Source organism: Cynara cardunculus (genome assembly GCF_001531365.2).
Source record: "Cynara cardunculus var. scolymus isolate 2C chromosome LG 11, CcrdV1, whole genome shotgun sequence".
Classification (NCBI taxonomy): domain Eukaryota; kingdom Viridiplantae; phylum Streptophyta; class Magnoliopsida; order Asterales; family Asteraceae; genus Cynara; species Cynara cardunculus.
The window spans coordinates 5,150,695-5,172,890 of NC_037538.1; the positions used below are offsets into that span (position 1 = coordinate 5,150,695).

Here is a 22,196-nt window from a genome sequence, read left to right on the forward strand (position 1 = left end):
AGGGAGACTCATGATACCAAATCATTCAGAGGGTTTTAGAACCATTAAGAGACAAATTTTTTTTTGCCAAATAAAATTCATCTCTTAACAATTTAGATATTGACTCTTAATCTAACTATTAAGAAGTAAACAAACAACTCCTAAATCTATACCTTTTCCTTTACTATAAAAAGGTCCCAATGACGTGGAAAAACCTTAGTAGTCACATAATCAGATTTTATGAATAATTAAAACGATATTTTTTTACATATAAAAAGTTATAAAGGTTGGTTTTCAATTAATACAAGGTGTATTAAGAGTATTATTAATAGATTCTTTAAAACAGAGAAGTAAAAAGTTAAAATATTTAAAAAGTTACTTTCATCCGTAACAGATTTTTTTATTTTGGATATTACATGATTAATTATATTATTAAAATATTTAATACAATTTATAAGATATTATTTTTCACTCCTAAATATTTTAATCCAAACAATCTGATTAGTAAAATGAATAAAAAATCATTTACGTAATTATTTTTGGAAAAACCTCTAAATTTTAAGAGCTTCATCATCTCTCTCATACTTTTTTTATTTTAAAATTTTTGTTGAGAATGCTACAAAAATCACATTAAATACGTCTTTTACATATATATATATATATATGAGAAAATCATTGATATAATTCTTTAAAAAATCATATATATATATATATATATATATAATTAGGATCATGTGAGACCAGCCTGTTTTTGTGAGACCCGTAAGACCAACATTTTACACTTGAAACTTTACAGCAAAATACTGTGAAAGTGACTTTTTAAAACCTTCACAGTGTTTTTGCTGTGAAGGTTCGACTTTTTTTAAACCTTCACAGTGTTTTTGCTGTGAAGTTTACGTATAAAAATGTGTATCACAGGTCTCACGAAAATAAGCTAGTCCCACTTGAACCCAACCATATATATATATATATTATATATATATATATAATGGTGAGAAATTGGAATGATATAAATAAGAAGCAATCCCACATAAATGATTCCAACTGTGCTCTTCCAACAGCTGCAAGGCTACAATCATCTTGAGTCAACTGTAAACAACCACAATCCCCAAGGCTCCGCGAAGTTGACATACCCACGTAGTAATCAAACGATTATCAATACAACGGTGATGGGGTCCCTCCGATTGATTCAAGGAAACCACATGTTAGGTATCCTTCTTGGGCCTTGGCTATCTAAAATTGGCTGATCTTGTCTCCTTTTCCTCCTCCCAAATCATATATTTTATTGAGATTTTCAATTTGGCGCCCTCATAAAACCCCTCGAATTCTTCTGTAGAAACCCAACCTGTAAGTTGAATTTCTTGATTGCAATTTGATTCTGTATTGGTATAATATGATCATAAGTCTCCAATTTGAAAAACATACAAATACTAGCTAGCTACATGTGTTTTAGTTTTAACTGTGTATTTTGATGGTTTTGTGGGATAATTTTCAAGATTTCACACTTTGCGTGTTGTTTTATTCTGATGATTCGAATGTGTTTGTATGCTAAAAGGGTAAATGAGATGGTTTTCTTTAGCTTTATTTGGGGATTTATATTGATAGGTGGTAAGAATTTCCCTAATTTGTGTTTGGCCAGAAATAGCAATTTGTTAATTGGCTAGGGTTTTTGCCTTAAAAGTTAATTCAATAAATTAATTCTTGACTTATTTGCTATTTTTAGTGTTACCCTTTTGTTGATTGAGTGAAATTTACAATATTTTCCATATGGGTGTTAAAAAGCATCAATCTTTTCTACACATTCTGTTATATCTTGTTTGCTGTCAAATTTCGAAGGATCATGTATCAAAAACCCAAGTTGTAATTGAATTAGTTCTCATGAGTATGATCATATGATTTTTTTCTGTTTATTTGATTATGATAACTAGTTAAAACACTATTAATGGTTTTCAAATTGGATTTTTACTTGGAGGCAAGGCTAGATCATACAGGAAGAAGATCGTAGTCATATCTCGTTATTGGCGCTGTGAGATTTGCAAATGGAGGGAAAAGAAAACATCTCTCAGTACCGAGATAAGCTTGACAAAACGCTCATGTCTCCTGATCTTTCTAACGTGGAATCTCTCAAGATTCTTGTTGGAAATCAAATGTCCAAGTCATTACAATGCGAAGATCAAGGTTGTATAGTTTCTTTATCTGCAATTTTAGCATTTCTTGACAATATTGCTGTACAAAGGTGCTATTTCAGTTGTCAATATGATTATTAATTTGAAGTTATTGTATTATGCAGAATATAGCGATAAGTTAGTTCAGAAAAGAACAAAGGAAGTGGCCAATTTTCTTAGCATGCTTAGAAGTGCTTCTGGGAGTGCCGTTGAAGGGTCAAAAGTGAACGAAATACCACAAGGTGGCTGGAAAGTATGTTGTATACTTATCTATATATCTCTTGATTCATTTCATCTTTCTGTGTCCATTGTGTTGGTGCGTTTATTTGTTTCGGCTATAAGTCATCATTTCATTTATTTGGGTCCATTTACTTCGTGTGAGGAGTATACGAGATCAGACCTATGAAATGAAGAATGGAGGAAAATGCATAGAAGAATGGGATCATTAAGAAAATCAAGATTCGTTAGATGTGAATTCAAAGAACACAGGCCCCTATGGCCTATGACGATCTTTTCTCATATGCATATATGTTTTACCGTTCTGTTTGAAAATTTAAAGAAAACGTTCGAACCTAAAAGGGGATCCCTTTTTCTATTGTTACCATGGCCAAATCCATCATAATCGTGCTTATAAGTGACGTATAATTTCTCATTTGTAATAATATCTTTATCAGCATTAATTCGTGCACACATGCTATCTTGTTTGACAGATAAAACACGATAATCAAGACTGTCGTGTTATGTATAGGGAGGGACCAGCAGGCACTCCCTTCCATACATTACTTGCCGAAGGCTACGTAGATGGGCCTCTTGACGTTTGTAAGTTTTATTGAAAGGCATTCGACACATTTGTGTATATGGATTTCTGTTTAAAGTTTCTGTCTGAATTCAGGCTTGTGCATATCATGGGAGGCAGGCCTTTACCAAAAATGGTAAGGAAATTTTCAAGTTATTCACTTTTTAAACTATTATATTTGGTTTTCCGTTGCAAGAAAAACATCATTTTTTTTTCCTCGAAATGCTAGAGACAGATTCGTATTTCCATTTTGTAAGAATGAACGATTTCTGATAAAGCTCCTTGTTTGAGTTTAAGTTGTGAATGGATGGAATTTCAATATTTTGTTTGCATCACTCTTTACTATGATTGTTGTTCCTTGTCAGGTGGCCTCAGTTTAATATCCCGGCGTTTAAGGTTTTATATTCGGAATGCGTGAAGAAGGTCAGAATGGGCGAACAAATATCTTTAGTGAGGTTTGTCGAATTACATTAGTGATTAGAACCTTGTATGAAATGGTTATTTATGGACGTTGATATCTACATTTCTAAATATGTGGAAGAAAGGATGAAGCTTTCATGGCCATTATCAACAAGAGAGGCGCTAGTTCATTATGTTACGCTTGAGTACTTTCAAGATGATCTCATTATAGTGCTTTTGAACACGGTAATAACTTATATATATATATATATATATATATAGAGAGAGAGAGAGAGAGAGAGAGGGAGGGAGGGAGGGAGGGAGGTTCAGGGGCAAAGCCCTCAAAAAAAGAAAAATTGAGGAATACTCTGGTAACCATTCATACTTATGATATGCACATGTGCATGCAAGTAATGGAAGCTGTTTATTGGTTTCTATGCACATGTGCATACCGGACAAATTGCTTACAAATTACTTGTAGCACATGTGCACATTTTCCAGATGAATAGTTACCAGGGTGTTCCTCAGTTTTTCATTTCTTTGTGGTTTCCCCCTGAACCTGACCTTATATATATGCGTGTGTGTGAATTTCCAGTTAACCAGTTTTATGTTCTTTAAATTTCGTAAGAAAATCTTGAAGATGTAGTAGAGAAACATGATCCTATTTACTGTGTTTTTGTGCAGATTTCTGAGTCAGAGAACATCGATAAAACCACTCACGGGTTCACCAGAGAAGGTATACCTGATGTAGAAAATGTGACGAGGATAGATGTAGTGGGAGGCCTTGCTTTACAGAAAGTGAGCGCTAACAGAAGCTACTTCCGGTGAAGATTCTTTTTCCCTTTATTTTCATGCTTTTTGTTTATTAGTTCTTTCTTGGTAAACAATGAGAACTCAAAAAGAATCAAAACAATAACCAACAACTCGATGGTCATAAATTGCTCTAAACCAAACAAAACTGACAGAGTAAGGGCCTGTTTGTTAGCAGCTTAATGGGACCCGCAGTTTATTCTGTCAACTATACATGATTGTTTGGTAGTGGCTTAATGATATAGAAAGTGGCTTATTCGGTAAGCTTCTAGGGGGAACTTTATGCAGAAAGTCAAGTTTTTTCTAAACCTGCCCAATTAAAAAACACGCTTCTTCCATCTATGAAAAAGTCCTCCCAAACTAATGCCTTTTCGACCTATATAGACAGATTAATCCACACAAACAACTTTTCCATACAGGACTTATGGAAAACCAACCAAATAACCCCTTGAAAGTGGGGTCGAGGAGGGGGAGGGGGGATGAGCTGACCTCTACAACCAAGAGTAGAACGACATATATAGAGATCATGTTTCGGAAATACTATGTCAATATGCTTAATGTTATGATGCTATTGCTATGCTTTTCTTTTTTGTGGTGAAAAGTTATATGAATAAAAGCTTGCAGATAAGTTTATAAAATTCTATTTTTTGCAGGACGATTGTAAACATGGATATAAAACTGGATTTTGTTCCTCCAGCGATTATCAACTTCGTTTCCCGGCAACTTGTAGGTAGCGGCTTCAAGCTCTATAAAAAGGTGTAGTTCCAAGTCACTTTAAAACACATAAAGTTCTTCATACTTTTGACTTTTGAGGTCAAATGTGTTATTTTCAACTTCAATAATTTATCTGAATTTTTGATTTCTTTGAGAATGATTTGACGACCACAATAAACCATATAATAAGTTATAAACTAGAGAAATGCTGTGTTAGATGTTTGAAAAAATCTGTTTCGATTTCGTATTTGAATAAAACCTGGTTTGACCTCAAAAGTCAAAGTACACCTATTTTCTTGGAATCACGGGTGTAGGAAAGATGAAACTCCATGCTAATTGTACCCTTCAACAACAGGAAGTCGCTTCTGTGTCTAAAGGCGATGCAGATTTCAGCAAGGCCTTAAAGGAGCCATTTTATGGTCGAATTCGTGAGGCACTCTTCACAGATGATGAAGTACCAAATGGGTTTTTGAAACAAGACGACGTCAAGATTGTTCATGATGCTGGTTTGGAACAAAAGGACATCAAGATTGTTGACGGAGCTTTAGAACAAGAAACTGCCAAGATTGTTCAACCCAAAGAGCCTTGTAGTTTAGAGGGCAAAGAAGCGAAATATCAGAGGTCAGTTGGTGAAATCGAGGAGATTGAAGAAACTAGGTCACATGAGGATGATAATAGCAACGAGCATCCAACCAATAAGTTTATAAACGATTGTCGTGTTATTGTTGGTAAGAAGCAAGTAATTGTAAGTCCTGAGGTGAAGCAAGCTTTAGGAACACTGGAGAAGGTCATTTCTGTCTTTAGGGAACTTGAATTCAATCCTCGATCCTTGTCTCTGTCTCGCTTCACTAATAATGTGTTTGCTGAGCTTGAAGACCATAAAACAAATGGTTCTAAGCGTTTTGTAGCAGCAAGTAACGAATTCACGGCGAGGACCTCACAAGAATCAAGAAACAGTTTTTCCGGTCATAGCTCCAGGTATGTGTGTGTATATATATATAGAGAGAGAGGGAGGTTCTGGGGAAAACCCCTAAAAATAAAAAACGGAGGAACACCCTGGTTACCATTCATCTGTATGATATGCATATGTGCATACAAGTAATTGAAGCTATTTCTTGGTTTCTATGCACGTGTGCATGTTATGCACATGTGCATACCGGACAAATTGCTTACAAATTATTTATATGTACAGGTGCATACCATCTATATGAATGGTTATCACAGTGTTCCTTAGTTTTCTTTTTTTGGGTTTTTCCCAGAACAACCCCCCCTCTCTCTATATGTATGTATATATGTATATATTCACCATGCAAAAATTCAAGATTTATAATTTTGTGATGATGGGGAAACATTCTGTGATGGTTTTTCACAGGCAGGAAGGGTGTGCAACAGAAACACAAGATGATGAAGATGAGCTCAAGATAGCATCACAAGAACACGAGACCTTGAGTTCACGTGGAAGTCACCGGAGTTCTTTCTCTTTCGCTATAAATGAGGCCATAACATTAACACAAAACAACACCATGAATGGAGAGGTGAAGAACAGTGATGAAAGCCAGAAAAAGATGAAGAAACAGAGATTTTGCTGCCTAAACTTCACTTCTGGAAGGGGATTCAGTTGACAGAAGATTCTTATTTAACCTATACGTCTAGACATTCATTCATACAGGATGCATATATTACAGGTGGAGTTGCCGATTTGACTGTTAATACGTTCTACAAATAAATCTGTGTAAATTTGTTCTAAACTTTTCCCTACACCTTGTTGCGGGCTCTTTTTTCTAATAAAGTAATGACCAAGAGTATTATATGTTAATTTTTAGTTTGATGAGTATTATGAAGTTTATTTTTGTTGAAGTGATCTTTTAATAAGAAAAACATAAGGTTTAATTTTTCCGGTTTATACGAGAATGATACCTATTTAAGGAGATAAGAAAATGACCGAATCACATGTGATTCAATCGATCTTGCCATGCGGCCATAGGGTCGTCCGCACATTTTTTTGGCCGTTAATGTAAAATCACTTGACAGGGGGCCATAGGGTCGTCCACACACTTTTGTCGGTTAATATAAAATCATATATGATTTGATACTAATTTGGCTATTTTTTTAAATATTTATCATTTTCGTATAAACTTACCTCTACGTATGTGTCTATATAAAATCACATGTGATTTTTATTGTGATATTGATGTGATAATGTTGTAATAATCGAAAACCAACGATGATGACGCCTACGTTCATCACTCTGTCTGTACATTATGTGATTTTGCTGTCATAATAATGTGGTGATTATTTGATACCAATTAAAATATTATCGGTATGTGATTTTAGAGATAAGATATCACCAAAATTACAGATAAATACGAAATCACATGATTATTCTTAATTAATTAGTTTATTTTCTTTTAATTTTAATTATAGATTAAATAATTTGAAGGCCCATAAATGTTCTCACATTATCGTAAAACATGAATGTTCTCGTTTGAACCTCCACCGTATGTATGTATATATGTAAATAGGAAAAGAGAGGGAGGTCCAAGAAACAAAAAAAAAACTGAGGAACAACCGGATGTATATACATGTGTATATATATATGTATGTATATAGGAAAAGAGAGGGAGGTCCAAGAAACAAAAAAAAAACTGAGGAACAACCGGATGTATATACATGTGTATATATATATGTATGTATATAGGAAAAGAGAGGGAGGTCCCGGAAACCCAAAAAAAACTGAATAACGACCGGTAATCGTTCATCTGAATGTTATGTACATGTTTATATAAGTAATTGAAGTTTCATCCTTTGTTTTATTGACGTATACATATCGACAAATTACTTATATACACGTGTGTATAACGGTAAAAAAAAAAAAAACCCATCAAGAAGCCCATTTAAACCGTTGATTGAAAACGAAGTTGTTTTTGGTTTTTTCAAAATGAAATCTTTTTGGTTTCTAAAATTAGATAGAAAACAGTTTCATTTTGGTACACCAAAAGGTGGGAGAGATAATCACCATGAACCAATTTTAATCTTGAACCTGCAAAGTAGAAAACTTTGCCGCTTTAAGCATCAAAAACACCACATGGGTTTTGCTTCATCAGGGGTTTAGGTCACTCCTCTTCGAAAATGTGGAGAAGCCAACTTAGAACAGTCATATCGACCCTTAATAGGAAAACCCTACCTCAATCTATTTCTCCTCAATTACTCGAAGAAAACACCACCCAATTGCAAAATCATACAAATTTCTCTACCCTGCGTGGCTTCAATCATAATGGACGAACAAGGGTATCGAGAAATCCCCAAACATTGGTATGGAACTCCGAATTTCTTGGAGAAACTTCCGGTTTCTGTTCATCAGGGTCTTCTGAGGAAACCAGGTATTGCTGGAATTGTAAGAGTCAGGGGCCGTTTCTGAATTGTGAATCTTGCGGGAGTGTTCAACCTGTTGATCATTCAATTGATTACTTCAGGATTTTTGGGCTGTAAGTGTTTTAGATACCCTAATGCATGGTTTTCTGATCAAACTGTTTATGAATAAATTTGGATTGTATTTGAAATGTTTATGCAAATGATTAACATGTGAATATTTGTTCTGGGTTCATTGGATTTCTTCATATTTGTTAGGGTTTTGTTCTTAAATTCAATCATGTCTTCAGTTTGCATTACCAAAATGTGCATAAAACAGTGAAATATGCAGTTTATGATATGAATCCCCTGCAAATCAGAACTGTTGGTTGGACAAAGAAAATTATGAAATTGTTTGATTATACTTTCAATCCACCCTCCAATATTGAAGCAAAAAAGCATAAGCTTGTTGATCTTGCACACAATTATCGGAAAAGGTGTAACAACAAGAATGGTCAAATGGGTGATTCTGGTCTTGAAATTAGCTAAAGAAGGAAATGATGCAATTTGCATTGGACATCCAAAATGGAAATTATTTTGTTTTGAAGAAGTGAAGTATCATCTGAAAAATATGGAGGCAAAATACTGAGGTCGGAATCAAAGTTGAAGCTCACTAACTTATTTAAACGAATTTTATTCCAAATCCAGTTTCGAGTCCTGGGTTGGGGCTGTTTGGTTGGTTTTCCATCATGTCTTGTATGAATAAAACTATCTGTGTAGATTAATTTTTCTGTTTAGATTGTCCAGATTTTTGTTTGGGAGGGCTTTTTCATAGATGGAAGAAGCATGTTTTTTAATTGGAAGGGACAGGTTTGGAAAAAACTTAGCTTTTTGCATAAAGCTTCCCCCTAAAAGCTTACTGTGTAAGCCACTTTCTATATCATTAAGCTACTACCAAACAATCATGTATAACTGACCGAACAAGCAGCGAGTCTCATTGAGCTGCTAACAACAAACAGGCCCCAAGTCTTTTTAGACTTGATTAGTAACTAGTTTCATATGACAGGGATAGGAAGTTTGATATAGAGGATGGAAGTCTTGAAGGGAAGTATAAAGATTGGCAAAAAAAGCTGCATCCTGATCTGGTTCACACGAAATCTGAGGTTCGTGAGTAATTGGTTTTCAGGTTGATTTTGTTTCACTTCCTAATAGCGTCAGTTCACACATTGGTTTTTGTTGTAGGAGGAAAGAGAGTATGCCGCTGAACAGTCTGCTAGGGTTATCGATGCTTATGGTACACTTCGTAAACCATTGTCAAGAGCTATATACATAGTAAGTACAGTCATGGTTTCCATCTGTTCTAACTGCACACTTTGTGGTTGTTTATTTATTATGCTATTTTTTACAAAAAAAGTCAGAATCACCCATCTTGGATTCAATTAGGTGTAGAAGTACATTTGCTTCCTAGTTGACTATTATGCTTCTAATTGAGTTGGGTTTGGAATAATGAACTCGTTTTATGTTCTAATTTACGTGAATTGAAATGGTCTTCTAATCTTTTCTTTCTACCTTTTCAGATGAGGCTTGAAGGTGTTGAGGTAGATGAAGAACAAACTGTCTCAGAACCAGAGTTGTTGGGTGAGGTAATCTGATAGCTTTTTAAGTTTTTTTTTAAGTTCATATAGCTTATTCGTAAGAAATAACATATCCGTCTGTCTACTGTACTTACGGATAGATAGTTTTTTTTTTCTGTTTTCTAATCTCTTTAAATGGAGGAATGTGGTTGAGACCCTTGAAATGGACCGAAATCAAATTTGTATTTTCTCCCAAATAATATGAATGAAACCCGTGAGTAACACTGGATTCTGATTGCAGATCATGGAAATTAGAGAAGCCGTGGAAGAAGCTACAGATTCTCAAGCACTGAATCAGATCCAATCCCAGGTAAGCGTTTGCATACATATTACGATCCCGATAGTAGGATCTTGACGAATATTTATGCAGAAAAGAGAAGATTTGAGACTCGGGGTTAAAGATGATTTGTCTGCAAGATTAGTAAAAAATAGGTTACAAAATTTTCAAGAAATTACTGAATGTCTGCGAAACGCGATGAAACTGTATTTGTTGCAGATGGAAGAAAAGCTGAGGCGTTGGTCTGACTCGTTTGCAAATGCTTTTCGAAGTAAAAAATATGATGAAGCTCTGAGATCAATCCAGAGAATAACTTACTACCACCGCGTGAAGGAGGAGATTGTTAAGAAGCTCTAGTTGACGAATGGACTAATTTATGCATCAAAGTCGAGGGCTTTTCGAACTCAGACATCTGGGACCATAAAAACTTCGTTTTCTTTTGGTTTCTTGAAGCCCATTGAAGGGCAATAGAATGGATGAATGTTGTACCTAAAACTGAATAAGGAAGATGCTGGATGCATGCTTCTGTTTTTCCTTCTTATTGTCCATTGGTTGCTATCATCCAACTGGTAATACCTTGAGTTTGATTTGTGGTTTTCTCGACTGTTAAGGGCTCCATGGAATTGGTCGAGATGTGCACAAGATGGCACAGACACCCGTGGTTATAAGAAAATTTCATTCAGTTGTTTGGTTTGCATAGGTGGAATGGAATTGAATTTTATAGATTCGGCTGTCCAAGGATTTCAATTTTTCCGTTACATGTACATGACCAACCATGCCCCACCATCACCCCCCATTGTGGGCATCACCGCCTCAACTGCCATCTCCGCCTTTGCCACAACCACTCCATCAATCGTATGGTCAAATTTCATTAAATTTCATTAAATTTCATTCTGATTCCTTTGAGGAGGATTCCAATTCCATCATGTTCCATTTTACGAACCAAACCCCTCGTGTATAATATTCTCTTCACATGACTCGTTTATTTGACGTTGAACCAATTAGAGGATTTTACCACAACAAAAGGAAGTGAAAGGCTTGTGAAATTAACACTCAAAACCTTTAATTGCAATATATATAATCATGAGTTGTAAATCATAGGGACTGAAACCGTAATTTTGAAAACAGAGGAACTAAAATAGCAATTTTCAACAAACTGCAGGGACCAAAAACGTAGTTTACTCATTGATTTGTTATTTCCCCTTCATATTAACCGACGTCTCTGGATTGTGCTAGAAGCATACAAGAGGGAAACATGGGTTGGGTATGGAAGGACGACGATGAGGATCGGAACGCCGATGAAACCAACGAATTCGAAGTTTTGAATCCTGGATCTGAAGCTCGTTGCTCGACGAGGAAGATTATCTCTTCGCAGTGCAGGACTGAGGAGGTAGAGCCTGGTAAATTCATCAAGAAGTGTGAGAAAACTGAACAACTTCTTAAAGACTGCGTTGGAAGGTAGTCTTTTTAATTCGAGTTTCAGTTCCCTTTTTTGATTTGTTTTTATCGATGAATATGATCTTCACTTGGCATGTTAGATTGGTGGCTGAGGAATGTTAGCGATTATCTGTTAAATTCGTGATTTTAGTTGTTTGGGTTTCTCTATGTCTTTATTCTGCCATTAATGTAGGTCTTTTGGTCTTTATATTTGATTGATGCTATCTGATCACTGACAAAATGAAGAGATGCAAATGATCGTATTCAAAGCCATCCCATTAGGTCTAATCAATGGTGTAGCCAGGATTTTTAGGTGCGGTAAACATAAAAGTTGACATGACCAGTAGGTTGGCCTGGGAACACTCGAACATAGATTTTTCACAGTTTTTATTCTAGTGGTTCGCCTCTGTTAACCATATATGTAGTGTAGTCTCAACGTGGATGTACTTCAAACTGAATCCAACTACTTCTTATGCTTTATCTTACCATGGCTACATGTATATTACATGATTCCTCCCCCCTTAAGAATATATGTAATCGTAGCAGATTAATGTAATATCTTAGTTTTATTGGTTGAGGACAAGAAATCATGATAAGATGGATTTTGTCACAGAACATATAACATCCTCCTATATTATATATAGTCATCATCATGAAGTTCAACGAAGTTGTTAAGATTTTCTAGGTATTCTTCATCAATCTTTAAGTTGGAAATTAGTCTACTTGGCCTCCATCAATCTTCATAATAATGCCTTTAATGAACTCTTTCAACCAACGTCACTTAAAATACTAAAGTTAGTTAGGCAATTCTATTGCTATATATCGTGAACAGTGGGGCAATCTAAACTAAATTTGCAACCGAGAATCTCAAACAGTGTGGCGTTGTTTATTTCAAATTGAGCAATCAACAATTCATCATTTTAGTGAGTTCTACTATGCAAGATTCAATTTTTAGAAAAATGATGTAGGATCAAAATTATTATTTTCTTAGATATAAAATTTTGCGAGTTGAAACCAGAGATAAGAGAGGAGATTGAAGATAGGGAATTAGGGTTTTGATTCCTTTTCATGATTAAGTGATTAGAACCAATAAAATTATACTTTATTTTTATATTTTGCAAAATATCGACCAATCTTTTCACTAATTACTTATGTTTACAGTAATAGTTTATAGCTCGAGTTGTGTGGCTACATGATCTTCTAAATATGTGGTATCACTTGCCTCAGAGATTTAAAAGCATGTGCCGGCACTCGTGTGTGTTGTAGATGGTTGCAGATAAACTACATAAATGGAGTTCTGTAGACCTACCATACACACATGCTTGCATGTGGGTGCGTGTTTATTCATCGTGAGATAAATTCCTTAGGTGGTACTGGATACTCACTGTCCAAAAAAAATTGGCTCAAGTAAAATTAAGTTGTGATGCTAGAGGCAAAGAGCTAAGGAATATGTAGATGCATCAATTTTGTTAGATAAACTATTACCCGAGTTGGTCACACTCACAGGTGAACTGCAGGACCGGGTTGGGTCTAAAGGAACCTGTGAGTTTCCAGTACTATGTGGAATGATCATGTACATATACCCATGATGGAAAGCAAGATTGGGGTCTAAAGAAACGAGTCAGATCTTTTAGGTTTTGCACCTAGATATATGGCATCACACAAAAAAATTAAAGTATAACCGAAAATGCACTCCCTTAGATGTCATTTATAATATAATATTCTAGCCTAAATATAGGCTCATGAATACATGAAATGGACTCCCGTTCCCGATGTTGGACAAACACATAAAGCTGAGGAAGCTTCACTTCAGCGATGTGGAACAAAACACAGAATGCTAAGAGAACATAAAATCTTAATGTTAAAAAATAGAAGATGTCAGATATTCAAGCTCATTAACTAACTGTCTATGCTCCAAAATCTGAGCCCAAATAATTGTACCATATCTTGTCCAAAATCATAGGAAAACAAACCATACAAGTTAAAATTACATAGTCAAAGGTTCTTTGCAAAATCTAAATAAGTAAAGGCACTATAAGTTGCTATTCAGTTAGACCATCACATGTAAAGGCATTACAAGTTGCGAAAAGATATGATCACTTACTTTGAACAAAAATACTCATGCATATATTTGTGACGCGTGAATCAACATTTCAACATACTAGGTGGCGTCTGTTTATTGATAGTACCTTCCTGCCATTGTCAAATGTAGAGTTCGATGCAAGTTTACTGATTGGTGTAGTCATTAGTATACTCATTATATCACGAACTGTGATAACATGGGATATCTATTATTATAGTTCCAAAATTTTAGAATACCAATATGTGCATGATTTCTACAAATTAACTTGGGTTTCATCAGATACTTGGCTAGTTCTGACTATGTGCAACTAAAATATTTGTACTTGTCAAAATCAGTACTATGATAAGATACAAAATAATGTAACAAATAAATAATATGTGTGTGTGTGTGTGTGTATATATATATATATAGAGAGAGAGAGAGAGCTACATAAGGAATAGGAGTAGGAAATGTAAATATACTTGCAAGAATCGTGTATCCAAAGTGAGGATCAGCTCCAGTATTGATCAATATTGTGGTCTTTGAAGTTTGTTGTGGAGCATGAAGCGAACTCTGTAAACTATCCCAAAAGATTCCTTATTGCATCTTTCATTCTCATCAATTTATAATGGTATGGGTTTGCATCAATCTTATTATAGTAATATTGCACAAAATGCATTTTGATCTGGGAACCAAGAACCATGACAATTGATGACACCAAGAAACATATTTGTTATGCCATCTCGCTTGTAACAACATGACTACTTCCAAACTCTCTGATGTGTTTGGTTAACACACGTGTTTTTAAATCTAAGTTTGGTTTCTAATGTTTGCAACCAGGAAGTGCTCTATAACATCACGGGAAGGTAGTAAAAATGTACAATTTTTTTCGTTCTATCGCATTCTTCTGTTGATGATGATCATACCCTGAATTTATATAGCAAAGTGAGCAAAAACACGACACTACTTCAATCATCAAATATGCATTATTCTATATAGCAAACACATCTGACCTCAAAAGTTTTGTTTTAGCCTGAATTGCTCAGAAATAATGCAGCCGTAACCTTTCAAGCCTCAGAACCTGTAATATATTTGACAGTTGTGCTATTTTGTTCGAAACAACACTTGTTCAAAACAACACTGGCAACCTTTAGTTCATCTTGAATTAGCACTATCGTGCATGAAATTGTTCCTTATTATGCAAAAAATTTAATGGAAGTGGTTTCTTAATATATATTTGCATGCTATCATGTGTCCTTGCATTTATTCAAAGTTGGACTTGACATTATTTTCTCAACGTCCGATCTTTTGAAATCATCAACACCTTCCTCGACCAAAGGGGGCATTATGTGGAGGTGGGAAGCAACAGAAGCAAGGATCTTGGGTTGGGTTTCGATGAGAATGAGAGTTATGGTGAGAAGGGTAAGAAAGGATCTCCACCCTTGATCAATCCTAATTGAAGAGTTCCACTAGATCAACAATAATGAGAAGCACCGAATCAGTTCCCTTTTAAAGCACAATTCATGGGTTGGTATGAGATTAAAAGTGATCCAAGGGTCCAAATCCCTTCTCACGCTTTTCACCTCAACTTCTATTCTCATACGATCCTTCGTCCAAGGATCTTACCATGCAAAACCCAACATATGTTGTCAAAATTTGAGAAGTATCAGGGTTCAAATAGGTTTGACACCTTATTAATGTGTTCAGGCCATCGGAGGTGGTGCAATCTAACAAGGAATATACAGAAGAAGATGTAACGGAACAGGTGAAGAAAGGTATGCCGTCATCAGAAGTTGTGCCATTTGACTTCCCTGGACTACGCAGTGATATAGAAGCAATCGAACGTAATTTATTTGGCAACATGAACCGTTTCTTTGAGGCTGCGGAAGACATGAAGAATGGCTTCTTTGGTATTTTCGGGTCACCTCATCTTTACGATGGAGATGCAGATTCCAAATCCGCTTTTGGGTCTCATGTATATGACGGAGATTCCAAATTCTCTTCAAAACGGAGTGTGCCCATTGAACCATTCGGTTCCAAGAGTGTTAAAGCCGAGAATCGTGATGGACATGTCGATATTTCAGGTTTGGCGAGAGACGTTTGAAGCAAACTAAATATAATCTTGATGCTTATTAGTCAAAGTCAGGTTTTGGAATAAAGTGATCAGATATTTCATATATTGAAATTTGAAAGTTATAATCTTTGGTTGCTGAATCAAATGTGTTGAAGAATTGTGCTTTTCTTGGTGGTTGCTTGAATCTTTGTTCCTATTTGGTGGATTCTTGAATCTTTGCTTCTATATATTTAATCGGGTTAGGAATGGGGAGATTAGGCTTTAGGAAATTTGAGTTTCTGTGCTGATTATTGCCTGAATGTCAAAAATATGCTCAAAGGTTTGAAAAATATGCTCAACTTTTATGCCCTTCTCAAAATACTTGTGTCCCTAAATATAAAGTAGGCTTGATGAGCATATAGAAACAGAAATTGTCAAACACTTTGGGGCCGTTTGTTATATAAGTTTATCCGAATAAGTACTTATCAAGTCACATTACTTTATTGGATAAATATGACAAGGCCCAAGAATCGTAAAAGCGAAGATAAGAATCAAGAATCTTATCCGGTAAGTGAGGGTGATGATTTTTACCACGTTTAACGCTTATTGGGTAAATTGTTGTATATGGTACTTTTTTTTGTGGATCAAAATCTTATCCAGTAAGTAAGTGATATTGTTAAATTTTACTGATAAACGTTTAGCCGGATCAGCGTTTGGTGAACGACCCTTGTCATTAATAACTAATTAACAAATACAAATGAATTGATTTTTGGTTTTAAGATTCAAAGCCGTTGTCGCAAATACAAGAATTACTGTCTCCGGCAACGGACGGCCGGCCGCCGGCTTAGTCAGAGATCTAAACGCATATGTTTATTATATGTTTAAATTAAGGTTTATGTATGTTTGGTTGTGGATTATTTCTAGGAAAAATGGTTTGTTTTTATTTATTTGTTTTTAATTCGGTAGCAGCCGTTTGTCAACCACCCAACTTGTGCAAATGTCTTCCACGTCGTTATAGGCGACTCATTTATTTTTAAAATAAATTATGGATTTTATAACATTTTTAAGGTGTTTTTATATTCTTTCAAGTTATTTTTCTAAGATTGATTTTTATTGATGGTATTGTAAAAGATCATTTGTTTACCTTTTAATAGTTTCATTAAGAGGTAACATCTGAATCGTTAAGAGATGAATCTTGTTTGACAAAAAAAAGTATGTCTCTTAATGATTCTAAAACCCTCTGAATGATTTTGTATCATGGATATCCCTTGACCATTAAGAGCCCTAATTTTATTGTACACAATTACCAAACAAATATATTTTATTTTACACTGTATCATGAGAGCCTCTTAATCATTCTGATCCTTTAATTATTCAGCAATTGTCAAACAACTGTTAACATCTTTAAATAAATAAAAATTATATATTATGTTTTAATAAGTAGGTAAAGCTTATTTTGACAAAATAAAGCAGTAGAATTAGTCGGATTTTACACGGTTCTTATAAATAAAAATGGAATCTTGAAAATTGAAATGATTACAACACGTAGAAATGGCTCTTGGAAGATGGTTTAATAAGCGTGCCAAACGCGTTTGACAAGGTTTGTTTCCAACGGAAAAACCGTTCATTTCCCTCGTCAATTACTGCCACCCCCACTCGCCATCCCACTGTATATAAACATGAAATCGAGAGTCCACGAGACGTATTCAAACCCAGGAAAAGTCCATTTCCTTTCCAAGGCTTTAATTTTCTTAAAGAGACTTGGTAAACCCACACTCATTTTCGATCAAACCCACCAATCTTATCTTGTTTCTTTCCAATTTACATAATACCCACCTCAGAATTCCCTTTTCAGTTGTCAGTAATCGATTTCCCCTTGTTCTTCGTGAAAAGTATCAGGGCATTGAAAGATTTTTGGGTAGAGTTACTACTGTTCAGTCTGCTGTTTTTATAGCTTTGGTGTGCGTTTAGAGGAGTTATACGAAAAGGAGTGTTCATATTGGGTGTGTTCGATTGATTGGTGTTTTCTCGGGTGATTTGCACGACACTTGTTTGATAAAATGTCACAATAACTGCTTCGTTTAGCGAAGAGGGAAGTGGGTTGTATGAGGCTTCACATATGAATTATTACTGTAATTATTAATCTATTCTCTAATATCCTCTGTAGGTAGTAGGATTAGGTAGAATTCAGATGGGAAATGTATGTGTAGGATCATCATGTTACTCAAAAGATGGATTCTTTCAATCAATGTCACATCCATACTGGTGGTCTCGATCACCCGATTTGATATATTACAAGAATGGTGAATTTAGCGAACAACCTCCATCGATAGACAAAGATCCTAAAGCTCCTGCACCAATTCAAAAGACACCTCCACGATTGGTGATCATCGCCAAAAATGAGACTAAACCATCTCAGCCCATGGCTTCTAATCAAGAACCAAATGAAGGTGCGAAAAGACAATCCGAAAAGGTTGTGACAGTGAAGCAACAGACCAAATCATCACAGCCAAAAGTGACATCTAATGTTAAAAAGCCCAATAACATGAAGAGAATTAAAAGTGCAGGGCTACAAGTTGATAAAGTGTTGAAAACCAAAACTGGGCATTTGAAAGAGTTCTATAATTTGGGTCAGAAATTAGGACATGGTCAATTTGGTACAACTTTTCTTTGTATAGAGAAGACTACAGGCAAAGAGTTTGCCTGCAAATCAATAGCTAAGCGGAAGTTGCTAACCGATGAAGATCTGGAGGATGTCAGAAGGGAAATTGAAATTATGCATCATTTATCTGGACACCCGAATGTGGTTTCGATTCAAGGGGCTTATGAAGACTCTGTGGCAGTTCATTTGGTGATGGAACTTTGTGCTGGTGGTGAACTGTTCGATAGGATTACAAAAAAAGGGCATTATTCTGAAAGAAAGGCAGCTGATCTTGCTAGAACTATTGTTGGTGTGATTGAGGCTTGTCATTCTTTAGGAGTGATGCATCGTGATCTTAAACCTGAGAACTTTCTTTTTGTTGATGAACATGAAGATTCGCCTCTTAAGACCATAGATTTTGGGCTCTCAGTTTTCTTTAAGCCAGGTACCTTTTGGATCATATAACTAATTCTGTGTGTATGAATTATGATTCTTTATTGGCTTTTGGGTTGATAAATTGTGGTCTAAATCGCAGGGGAAACTTTTATCGATGTGGTTGGAAGTCCTTACTATGTTGCACCTGAAGTTTTGCTAAAACATTATGGTCCAGAAGCAGATATCTGGAGTGCTGGTGTGATCCTTTACATTCTTCTTTGTGGGGTGCCTCCATTTTGGGGAGGTAAGCTTAAAAATTGTAGTAATTGGCTAATACTTGATGTTTTGTTCAAGTCGTATCGCCATTTAAGTTCTTTATTTTGATGCAGAATCCGAGAATGACATATTTGAAGAGGTTTTGCGGGGTAAACTTGACTTCTCCTCGGATCCATGGCCTAGTATCTCTGAAAGTGCTAAAGATTTGGTTCGGAAAATGCTCGTTAGAGACCCCAAAAGGCGGATAACGGCTCATGGAGTTCTTTGTAAGTCTTGCTTCTTCGATTCTTCTTTAATTGCTGATTAGATTTTCCTATGAAAGCAATTAGTAGTGTTAGAGCCTGTATGTTAGCAGCTTAATGAGATTAATCACAACTCATTCGGTCAGATATACATGCTGTTTGGTAGTGGTTTAATAATATAGAATTTGGCTTATGGGGGACTTTATGCAGAAAGCCAAATTTTTCGAAACCACTCTTTTCAAATTAAAATACACGTTTCTTCCGTCTATGAAAAGAATCTCCCTAACAAAAACCTTCTTAATCTATATAAACAGTTAATCCACACAGACAGCTTTATCTATACAGAACTTGATAAAAACAAACCAAACAACCCCTTAGAGTCCCACATTGGCTAGACTTGTACCATTTCTCCATAACATATTGAACCTCCCTTTTCTCCTGAATAGCTCTTTTGGAGAGTAATCTACAGTGGTTCCACGTATACTCACATGGCATCAGAGCCAATATTATCACTGTAGGGACTCGATACTTGAGGCAGTCTATGCCCGTCTAGCCTCCTCCATTGGAGGGGGCGTGTTAGAGTCCTCATCAGTTAGACCTGAACCATTTCTTTTTAATATATGTTGGAACCTTCATTCTCCGCCTCTTGGCATACTCATTCTGATTCTTGTTGTGATCACCTTAGGCCACCCGTGGATCAGCGAAGATGGTGTTGCTCCAGACAAGCCTCTCGATTCTGCCGTCTTGAGTCGCTTAACTCAGTTTCTTGCCATGAACAAGCTCAAGAAAATGGCTCTTAGGGTAACTACTTCAATCCGACATATGGGTTTCTTTCATTCTTTAAATCCCATTGCAAAAAAACATCACCTTTACCTAACCCATCTAATGTTTTTTGCAGCTCATCGCATCAAAACTCTCAGAGGAAGAAATTGCCGGCTTAAAACAAATGTTCAAGATAATAGATACAGACAATAGTGGTTATATTACTTTCGAAGAACTTAAGGCTGGAGTCAAGTGTTTCGGTTCTAATCTCAAAGAATCTGAGATTTATGATCTAATGCGATCTGTAAGTACTTATAATTAACCTTTTCAAGGTTCTTTTTTCCCTTTTTTGTCGCATTTTGTTGATTTTTGATCGTTTAAACTGAACCTGCAGGCGGATATCGATAATAATGGCACAATCGACTATGAAGAATTTGTAGCTGCAACGCTAGATATGAACAAAGTCAATAGAGAAGATCATCTGTTTGCTGCTTTTTCCCATTTCGACAAAGATGACAGTGGTTATATCACCCTTGATGAACTCCAACAAGCATGCAAAGAGTTTGGAGTAGATGATGTTCATTTAGAAGAAATTATCAAAGAAGCAGACCAAAATAACGTACGTTTTTGGCTTTTTGCCATCAATATATCCGTTCTGAATCCATTTTATGGCGAAATATTGATAGATTTTTGTGTGAAAAGGTGTGTGTTGAATGTGTTTGGGTTGTTAAAACTTGCAGGATGGACGTATAGACTATAACGAGTTCGTTGCAATGATGCACGGTGGAAGTGGCGCTAAGAAGCAACCAAAGAATGATTTCAGCATCGGGTTTCGGGAGCGGGTTCCGGTGCCGGTTTGTTGATATGAAATTTTTTGTTGTTTGTTTTGTATTCCAAGTGTCACACAACAATTTGAATGATGCATTTTGAATTGTAGAATGCACCATGACTTTGCACACACATAAAATGAAAGAAAGAAAAGGTACATTTTCAATTACAGTATTAAGAATCACTGTGATTCTTAATATTAATTAACATATATTTGTTTCATAGTATGTTTATTTTATATTTTATAAAACAAAAAATACACGTAAAAAATGATTCATATTTACTTTCTATCATTAATTATTATTTTTTATTAATTAATAAATGTAATTAAAAATTTCTAAAAATTTGGATATTAGATTTAAAAAAGTATATACAACATGTTAATGATGAGAGGAATAAACGAAGAGTAGAAGCCACTCTAAAAACGTGAACCAACGGCTCAGATTTCATTTGGGAAGCAGGCGTTGATTAAGATAAAAGATCACGGTGCACGTTAAGACAGCTCAAACGTAGGGGGTTGTTGGGGTACAACGTGGGACCAATCATCTTGCTCCTTTCTGCCACGTTGGCATATATTCACCTGCTTTCCTCGATTTCCCGCCCACCTTGTGTTTTTTCCCTATAACCTTATATCACATCGTTTTTAGAATGTTTTACGTATAAACATTAATTAAATAATTTATAATACAATGCACAAAAATATATGTTTATGACGTCATTTTTATTTTCTTAAAATATTTTATAAATATGAAAATCAATATCGTTTGTAGTAACGTTATTCACTTATATCATCTCCAAACAACTATATTTTAATATTTAGAAAATAATAATATTTTATTAAATATTTTAATAATATAATCAATATTGTAATCTTTAAAATTAAAAAAAACTATTCAAATTAGATGTAATATTTTTTTAATATTATTAGTTATGTATTCGCGTAATGTAATAGGAACCGTGAATTTTAACGATTTTAAAGTTTTACTGGTTTTATTAGAGAAGATTTAACGATGATATAAGTTACACTTGGTCTTTACATATTWATACAATTTGAATAAATAAGAGTTATGATTCCAATTACAATCTATCGATGAAAAAAATTATATAACACTTTAAAATCCAATATATGTAAAATCCAACATATTTAAACGACTTTACAAATGTGTTTGATTTACACCAAGAGCAAAGAATCAAGAGATCGAGAGCGAGATGAGAGATGAATGAGAGAACTTTTAATAACTCATGGTGAATATCAGTTTGAATCTCATCTTGGAGGATGGGGAGAAGACATAGAGATATGAGAGTGAAAACATGAATGAAAGGTGTGTCAAAAATATCTTAGAAACAAAAAAAAGGTGATAATGTGCATTGGTAACTTGTCCTATATGGTAGTTTGAT

General features: G+C 35.1%; 4 protein-coding genes across 5 annotated transcripts; all 4 read left to right on the top strand.

Moving 5' to 3' along the window:
* Positions 1-1,059: 1,059 nt before the first annotated feature.
* LOC112522180 lies at positions 1,060-6,691 on the top strand. Of its 2 annotated transcripts, XM_025131269.1 has the most exons (10): positions 1,060-2,157; positions 2,270-2,397; positions 2,855-2,963; positions 3,037-3,076; positions 3,306-3,395; positions 3,486-3,585; positions 4,024-4,163; positions 4,803-4,905; positions 5,219-5,841; positions 6,236-6,691. In XM_025131269.1, the coding sequence occupies exons 1-10, from the start codon at positions 2,019-2,021 to the stop codon at positions 6,483-6,485; spliced, it is 1,722 nt and encodes a 573-aa protein (XP_024987037.1). In that variant the 5' UTR covers positions 1,060-2,018; the 3' UTR covers positions 6,486-6,691. The 2 variants fall into 2 exon arrangements, with proteins under 2 accessions (XP_024987037.1, XP_024987038.1); XM_025131270.1 differs by lacking the exon at positions 1,060-2,157 and having other exon boundaries at positions 2,175-2,386.
* A 1,136-nt stretch (positions 6,692-7,827) lies between these two features.
* Positions 7,828-10,804, top strand: LOC112521270 (co-chaperone protein HscB homolog). Its single transcript, XM_025130029.1, has 6 exons — positions 7,828-8,348; positions 9,278-9,374; positions 9,454-9,543; positions 9,789-9,854; positions 10,087-10,155; positions 10,342-10,804. Exons 1-6 carry the CDS (start codon positions 7,993-7,995, stop codon positions 10,477-10,479), a joined length of 816 nt encoding a protein of 271 aa, XP_024985797.1. The 5' UTR covers positions 7,828-7,992; the 3' UTR covers positions 10,480-10,804.
* Positions 10,805-11,309: 505 nt separating this feature from the next.
* Positions 11,310-15,862, top strand: LOC112522285. Its single transcript, XM_025131409.1, has 2 exons — positions 11,310-11,580; positions 15,329-15,862. Exons 1-2 carry the CDS (start codon positions 11,378-11,380, stop codon positions 15,723-15,725), a joined length of 600 nt encoding a protein of 199 aa, XP_024987177.1. The 5' UTR covers positions 11,310-11,377; the 3' UTR covers positions 15,726-15,862.
* A 2,003-nt stretch (positions 15,863-17,865) lies between these two features.
* On the top strand, positions 17,866-20,942 carry LOC112522284 (calcium-dependent protein kinase 26-like). Its single transcript, XM_025131408.1, has 7 exons — positions 17,866-18,760; positions 18,851-18,994; positions 19,080-19,232; positions 19,894-20,009; positions 20,107-20,274; positions 20,365-20,589; positions 20,711-20,942. Exons 1-7 carry the CDS (start codon positions 17,866-17,868, stop codon positions 20,831-20,833), a joined length of 1,824 nt encoding a protein of 607 aa, XP_024987176.1. The 3' UTR covers positions 20,834-20,942.
* Positions 20,943-22,196: the final 1,254 nt, after the last annotated feature.